We start from the raw sequence: 8,020 nt of genomic DNA, 5'->3' as shown, positions 1-8,020 counted from the left end.
TCTTGGATATGGATAGTGTGTATTGTGTGAGAAAAGGGTTCGATTTGTGCTTTAGGTCCCAAGGGTATCAGCAGGTGTTGGTTTGGGCTTTTCATAAATTTTGGATCTGAGCTCGGGTGGGCTCTGGTATATATAAAGTTGACAGAAGTGTAGAGCTTCTTGTTAGCTTTTCGTGAATATAAAGTTCTCCGAAAACGAACATAAGGTGAGGAAGATATGACACTTGGAGGTTTTTGAAATAAATGGTCCCTTAAGAAGAAAAGTTCGCATGGAAGGCCATGCATGTGAAATGGAAACGCGTAGGTACGCCCAACATAAGGATGGGTTATGCCCAACGTACAAGGGAAATGATCACGGGTGCTCCTTGGCATACGCCCAACATACGTCCAGAGTCCATAAACCTTAAATTAAGGGTGTGCCACTATTTATAGAACAATATGGAGGAAACCCTAGCCTCCATTTTGTTCCCTAACCTCATAGAAGCCCTGAAACATCTAAAATCTTCAACCTTGAGTGATTTGGTCTTCAAGAGAGTTATCTTGGTGATGTAAGCTTGGGTTTTCAAAAGAAGAAGTTGGCAAGGAAGAACTTGGGAGCTTGGAGCTCATAGATCTGGAATACCATCATCCTTTGGAGCTCTTCAGAGGTATAAAGTTCATAACTTTACTCAAGAATACATAGATCTTGTGTAGTGGAGTTTTGGAGTTGTTTTGGTCCCATGTTCGTACCTTTATGTTGTAATCTCGTTTTTCAGATTAGGGTTGCCACCCTCAGGACTAAAAGGCTCCTTTATGCAGTAAAGTTTCCATCTTGATGCCCCATTTGTGTTCATGCATGATGTCTAGCCCTTGTTATGAAAGTATGATGTTGCCTTTGGAGTTTTAGTTATTTGGTGGATTGCAAGTCACCAAGATTACGACTTTAAGGATTAAGAGGATGAAGGTGACGCTGAGTGTACGTGCAGGTACGCCCTACATACTTCCCAGCGAGTCGATATGCTTAGCGTACATAGGTGTATGGCCCGCGTAACTCGTATATGTTGTACTGTGTGTTTTGGGCCATTCTTTAGGCCATTCATTTGGTTGTTTGGCTATTAATAGTCAGAAATTATGGTCCAAGGATATATTTGGGCTTGGAGTGAGGCCCATTGGAGGGAGTGGGCCCAGTTTAGCGTAGTGGGCCTTTAGTGAGCTTGGGGAGTGTATCTAATGTTGGGCTTGCCATTTAGTTTAAGAATTGGACCATGAGAGGGCCCATTTATTATTAGGCCTTGGTGGGGCCAATGGGTTTAGGATATTGATGGGCTAGTTATTGATCAACCTCTAGACCCAATAAGTAAGAGTTGAACTTAGTTCTAATGGAGATAATTACAGGTTTGGCACACAGTTAGTGGCCGGTGCGTAGCAGCAACGTTTATAGGGGTTTTTCATCATCTGAGGTGAGTCTTCTCACTATATGTTACCTAGAGTGGTATTTATGTGTGACCGGAGGGTCTTATGTGCTTACTTGAGTTATGCATATTGTCTATGTGATATTATGCTATGAGTTATGGCCGAAAGGCAATCAGAGTTATGGCCAAAACGCAATCAGAGTTATGGCCGGAAGGCAATCAGAGTTATAGGCCGGAAGGCATCATTGAGTTATAGCCTCGAGTGGCTTGTATGTTGTATGTGGTATTTTGGGGAACTCGCTAAGCTTTGTGCTTACCGTGTTATGTGTTATGTGTTTCAGGTTCTTATCAAGATCGCGGGGAGGCGGCGGGTCGATTGTACACCCAAGAGAAAAGAGTCGTGAATGGGGATCCTGGAGTTTGATAATGTTTTGAAAACTTTGTTGACTATTAATTGGTGTTTATTTAAAATGAAATGTGTTTTATGAAATTAAAAATGAAAAATTTGGTTTGAAAATTTACGTTGTTACACTTTTAAAGGCAGTACTAGCATCACCTCTTGTTTTGTAATTAGAGCCCAGTTTTTTATGTTTTCCACAACTGTACAAGTTGAATTGTACATCCTAAGAAGACTCGTAATGAAAGTAAAATGTGAGCTCCAACGAGTGTCTCAAGTACGCTTTAAAGTACCAATTTGATTGGCTCTTTTTCCAGTTTCAATTTCACCAGATTCTAGCCTTTCTGCAATTTCAGCATCTTGAGCAGCTTGTAGTACATATTGGCGTTTACAAGAAGCACTTACGGCATTTACAATGAAAGATAAATTTCCAAATTATTGATGTTTAGAGTCTACTTCTCTAGCTACTGCAACCAATGCAAGTTGTAATCGATGAGCCATATAATGTATATAATAAGCACATGGATAATCCTTGAGAAATAATGTGTGTAATTTCTTCCATTCACCATGCATGTTGCTAGCTCCATCATGCCCCTATCCACGAAGATTCTCAACAAAAAAGTTTGTTATAAGTAAGAGTTACACATATAGAAGAATACAAAGTGGAAGATGATGCATCTTCAACATGGATGAGATCAAAAAACCCTTCTTGTATGTAACCTTTATTGTTAACATATCGACGAACAATGGCTATCTGCTCTTTCTTACTTTCATCACTTGCCTCATCAACGATTATACAATATTTGGAATCGCATATATTTTCAACTATCTTTTTTCTCACTTTATTAGCAAAAGCATTTAAATTTTTTGTAACATCTCAAAATCGAGATCTAAATTTTTTTGTTTAATTATATTACTTATAAAAATAGTTTACGGAAAACATCGTTGCTATCATTTTAAAACATCAAGTCACAAATCACAAATCTCGAAGACCATAACATCAAATAGAAAAAATGTCAGAGTACAATCACAGGGTTCTCAAAGCAGAAACCATTTGTGTGCAATACGCTACCATCCTGCCGGTTCCTTCCCCATAGCTAAAGGAGTACCTAAAACCAAAACTAAAAACTGTAAGCATTAATCTTAGTGAGTTACCCCATCATACCACATACCATACAATTATACATACTGTCGGGAAATTCTAGGGTGCCTGATCTACCCATGTCAAGCCATTCTGGTGTGCTGACCTCATGTCAAGCCATTCTGGGGTGCTGACCTACCCGTATCAGGCAATTTTGGGGTGCCTGCCTACCCTCTCGTCTATCTCACTCGGTCACAGGGACTATTTCACCCCTAACACTATCACATAACAATATATCATACTCATGCTGTCAGACATATTTAGGGTGTCCGACCTACCCTTCGGTCCTAACGATCGAACCAGGAACTAGTCCCCTCCTACTACCACTATCACATATAACATATCATACCAGCACATAGAACACATCAAGTAATAGCAACCCGAACAATTATCACAAAGACAATCATCTCAACAATAATCGACTCCTAGTGGGTCGTCCTTGGTGCCTTAGACCCACTCCTACTGAATGATAACTTACCTTAATGTCGTGTAGTGTCTGCACTGTCATTGTAATCATAATTCCTAACTTAATTCATTAACAATCATATTTTCCTTTTTTGTTCTTTTAATATAGATAAGGTTTTATAAGTATTATTTAATAATTCAAATATAGAACTATATAACACATATAAGTTGTATAATTATTATTTTTGTAAAGCTTTTTATAAACATTTTTAATAAAAAAAAAATATACAAAAATTTGTTCAACGTGAATATAATTAATATAAATTAGGTATACATTAGCTAAAATATGTCTGTCTCGTAGTTTTGATGAGAGAGCCAATTTCATTACACATTAGACTTAATTTTAGTATTTTCAAGTTATTTAATTTTTGTATACATTTTTTTCGATTAACATATATGTACCATTTAACAAAGTTTTTTTTATATATTTAAAAAATAATCTTTAAAATACGATTTACAAAAATAATAATTATACAACCTTATATGTGTTATATAGTTATATATTTGGATTAATAAATTTTAATTATCGTCGTACAACGAATGAGAAAGCAAAAGGGCAACGAATTAAAAAAAAAATAATTATATAACCTTACTTATATTGAAAAAATAAAAAAAATAGAAAAACAGATTATGAATGAATTAAGTTATGAATTACGGTTATAGTGACCATGAAACATTTAACAAATATAAACAAACAAAATATAAAAAAATCACTAAAAAATATATTTAAACTAAACATCAAGAGAAAAATAGAAGAAATTATTCAAGTAAAAAGTCAAAAGAAATATTAATAAATGTATTCGAATAAAATATCAAAAAAAAAAATTAGAAAATTTTATAAATGTATTCGAATAAAATATCAAAAAAAAAAAATTAGAAAATTTTATACGAACAAAATATCAAAAAATACAAACAATATATATATATATATATATATATATATATATATATATATATATATATATATATATATATATATCCGAACAAAACGTCAAAAAACTTTCTAAATCATATAAATATAAATAACTTTAATAAAAAAATAATAAATAATAACCAAAGTTATATAAATGGTCCGTGTGGGAGGAACAAATTACAAAAATGATCATTATGATATGAAAGGCAAATAGATCATTTCACAAGTAACTTAACTAAAAAGGTTAACACCGTAATCCAAAAAAACTGTCGTCGTAATATTTTAAAAACACAGGACCATCTACAAATAAAATTTATCATAAGGACCAAAGTTGGTCATCAACCACAAGGACCATTTATGTAATTTTTTCTCCTTGGAATCCCATTTTCCATTTCTATAGTTACTAAATAAACCACCTTCACGCATTCCCACTAACATCAAGAAGAAGAAGAAGGATCGAGATGGATAATCAAGTTCCTTGAGCTTCTTCAGCAAACCCACAACTACAGTTAATCAACTTAATTTAGATTTTCTACTTCCATAACTACTCCTCAACAACTCACCTTTGTTTGTTTGATTTTTTTATTCTTTTTCAATCTCTCTAGGTATATACTTACAGACATCCATACACCACATGAATACAATCTTAATCTAATTGACATGTAAGAAGAACACACCAACTAATCTTGTTTCTTGCATTCCGTTTTAATCCAAACAACCATATTCCATGCATAGATACATACAACGCTCATCCTATCATTAATTAACCTCTCTCTCTCTCTCTCTCTCTCTCTCTCTCTCTCTCTCTCTCTCTCTCTCCCCCCTCCTTGTAGCGTGTAGTTTTTGATTTGGATAGTACCCGACCCAGTTATCACAAACTCGATCGTTCCCGACATCATCAATCACCATGGGTTTCAATGGTTTTGGCATTTTGGTTGGTTTCTCATTCCTGATTTATGCTGTTAATCAAGTGAAGAGTAGTTATATCACTTGGGACGATATCAAGATAGAGGAATACTATCACTACAAGGAAATAGAGAGCTTAAGTTTCGGGGATGGGAATGGGAGTAAAGTGATCATCGTTGATCAAAAGGGTAAGGGTCATGCCCATACTGTACAAGCTGCTGTTGATATGGTCCCATTCAACAATTCCATCAGGGTCAAGATCTACATTCTTCCTGGTTTTTACAGGTAGGTATTACACATGCGTATATGCAAATTAAGCAAGATTAATTCATTCATTGTTAATTTATGGATTTCTCAAGTGAATATGATGTGATAGAGATGCATGCTGCAGAGAAAAAGTGATTGTTCCACCTTCCAAGCCATATATCTCTTTCATCGGAGATGAAAAGAAGGCTTCAGAAACCATATTGAGTTGGAACGACAAAGCCTCAGACAAATACAAAGATGGTTCTGAACTCGGTACGTATAGAACCGCTTCTGTTGATGTACAATCTGATTACTTTTGTGCTTCAGGCATCACCATTCAGGTATTGTACAATGTACATGCATGATGATTAACGTATGCAATAGTATATATATTGATCTACAATGAATGCAATGCATGCAGAATACGGTTGTTGCAGTAGCTGGAGGGTATAAGCAGCAAGCAGTGGCATTAAGACTTGCAGGGGACAAGGCGATGCTTTATCGAGTAAGGATATTGGGGACCCAAGACACTCTTTTAGACTCCAACGGATCTCACTACTTTTACCAATGTTACATACAAGGATCCATCGATTTCATCTTTGGCGAATCTAGATCGCTCTATAGGGTGGGTATATATATATAATATATCATATATGTATATATACACCTCATATTCATTCATTAACTGATGATGGGTTTGGGTTTGATTGATGCATGTAGGAATGTAATCTACATTCTGTTGCTGATAAATATGGAGCCATTGCAGCTCATCATAGGAACTCCGAAGAAGAGGACACTGGATTTTCTTTTCTGAATTGTTCAATAACCGGAAGCAGAGGAGGGAAAATCTACTTGGGGAGAGCCTGGGGAAATTATTCAAGGGCAGTCTACTCCTACTGTGATATCGACAACATCATAGACCCTTCTGGCTGGAGCGACTGGAACCACCCATGGAGACAAAGGTATCCATCGATCCATACCTCTCACACTTTCATTATCATTGTTATATATATATATATAGAAAACAAAGTGATTTATTTGAATGTTGATGGATGTATTTGTGTTTCTAGGACGGTTGTGTTTGGAGAATACGAGTGCAGAGGAAAAGGTGCAAATAGAAAGAATCGGGTATCATGGTCCAAGTCATTGGCACATGTAGAAGCAATGCCGTTTCTTGATACAAACTTCATTGGTGGACATGAGTGGTTGAGACTCTAATCTATCTATACAAGGACAAGACTAGAAGAGAATCAGAGCTCAATGAAAGGAGACGCATATCTAATTCGCATGAGTCATGAGATGAAGAACCAGGAAGGGATACATTACACTGAAGAATTAATGAATGAGTGTGCATGTGGCTATGCATGTGGTTGTGGCATGATTTACATTGGTGGATGACGAGAGACCCGAGCTTAAGCATAAGAGAGTACAACAGTCAACAGTCAACTGCAACAACCCAAAAGATAAAATATGAAACATCAAAATGAAATTAGCATCAAGAGATGGATGCTTGTTCTCTTTACATGTTCTGAACAAAACAAGTTAAACATCATATTCTTCGAGTCCATTTCTTGTCAAAATATTAGAAAAACAATTCTAAATTTATGTGCGTTTGTTTCTTTTAAGTACCCACATTTGATGATGGGGTTGCTATGGGTTGGCCATAAGAATATCTCCACCGCCTACATGCCCCACATTTCTCTAATGTCACATTGTTTTCCAGTGTACAAATTTTTCACGACCATGTCTTATAATTGTCTTCAACAGATTTTGGTTTGTGGGTTCCACAGAGCTCACACATCGGAGCTAAAACCAGCCATAAATTATAAATCATAATTAAAGATGTCTTATAAATATAACAGATTAATGCAAAAACTGAACAAGAAGGATTTAAAATATTTCTTACCGGATTCAACATTGTGCAAATCATGCAATCCCACCACGAGCACAACTCATGGATATGATTACTGGATTAGGTGTCTAAGCTTATAACTATAATGGGTGTGTATTTTATTTGATAGTAGCATGATCCTTTTGAATTGCCTTCACCTTAACAACTTAACATGATTTTTGGAGAGAGAGAGGTTGAATTTGTTATTTGGGATAATAAATTGATTTATTATTGCATTAAGTAAATAATATGTTAATTACAAATCATGTTATTTAATTAGTATTTAATCAGAAATTAATTTGAAATTAATTTTGGGATTGAAAAGACTGATTAAAAGAACAATGGTTGTTTTGCAAATCATTGATGGTTGTGAAACTGGGCAGATGGACTCCACAATTGGGAGTGAACGAAATTCTATAGGGAGGCCCAATAGATTTTGTCCAAGGCCTATTGATGGGAGGTGTATGGGTTGCTTAAACCTTAAGCAGGAAATTATGGTTTCCTCCAGCAAACTCTAGCATCACACAGCTATATAAGGAATCCCTTGCATGTGATTTTCGGCCACTGCTTACATGCTACATACCCTAGCCAAAATTCTGAAGAATTCCCTCCTCTTTCCTCTCATCCTTTTGCTATTGGTGTTTGTAAGCCATTAGAGGTGTAATATTTGG

The 8,020-nt window shown here is 35.6% G+C and overlaps 1 protein-coding gene across 1 annotated transcript; it reads left to right on the top strand.

Moving 5' to 3' along the window:
- Positions 1–5,213: 5,213 nt before the first annotated feature.
- LOC145007343 (pectinesterase QRT1-like) lies at positions 5,214–6,929 on the top strand. Its single transcript, XM_078966298.1, has 5 exons — positions 5,214–5,497; positions 5,604–5,799; positions 5,880–6,083; positions 6,179–6,420; positions 6,529–6,929. Exons 1-5 carry the CDS (start codon positions 5,214–5,216, stop codon positions 6,674–6,676), a joined length of 1,074 nt encoding a protein of 357 aa, XP_078822424.1. The 3' UTR covers positions 6,677–6,929.
- The last annotated feature ends 1,091 nt before the right edge of the window (positions 6,930–8,020 follow it).

The sequence above is a fragment of the Lactuca saligna genome, chromosome 7 (genome assembly GCF_052625555.1).
Source record: "Lactuca saligna cultivar CGN05327 chromosome 7, ASM5262555v1, whole genome shotgun sequence".
Classification (NCBI taxonomy): Eukaryota; Viridiplantae; Streptophyta; class Magnoliopsida; order Asterales; family Asteraceae; genus Lactuca; species Lactuca saligna.
Note: the sequence above shows the minus strand (reverse complement) of the source record. Positions and strands in the feature narration are given on the sequence as shown.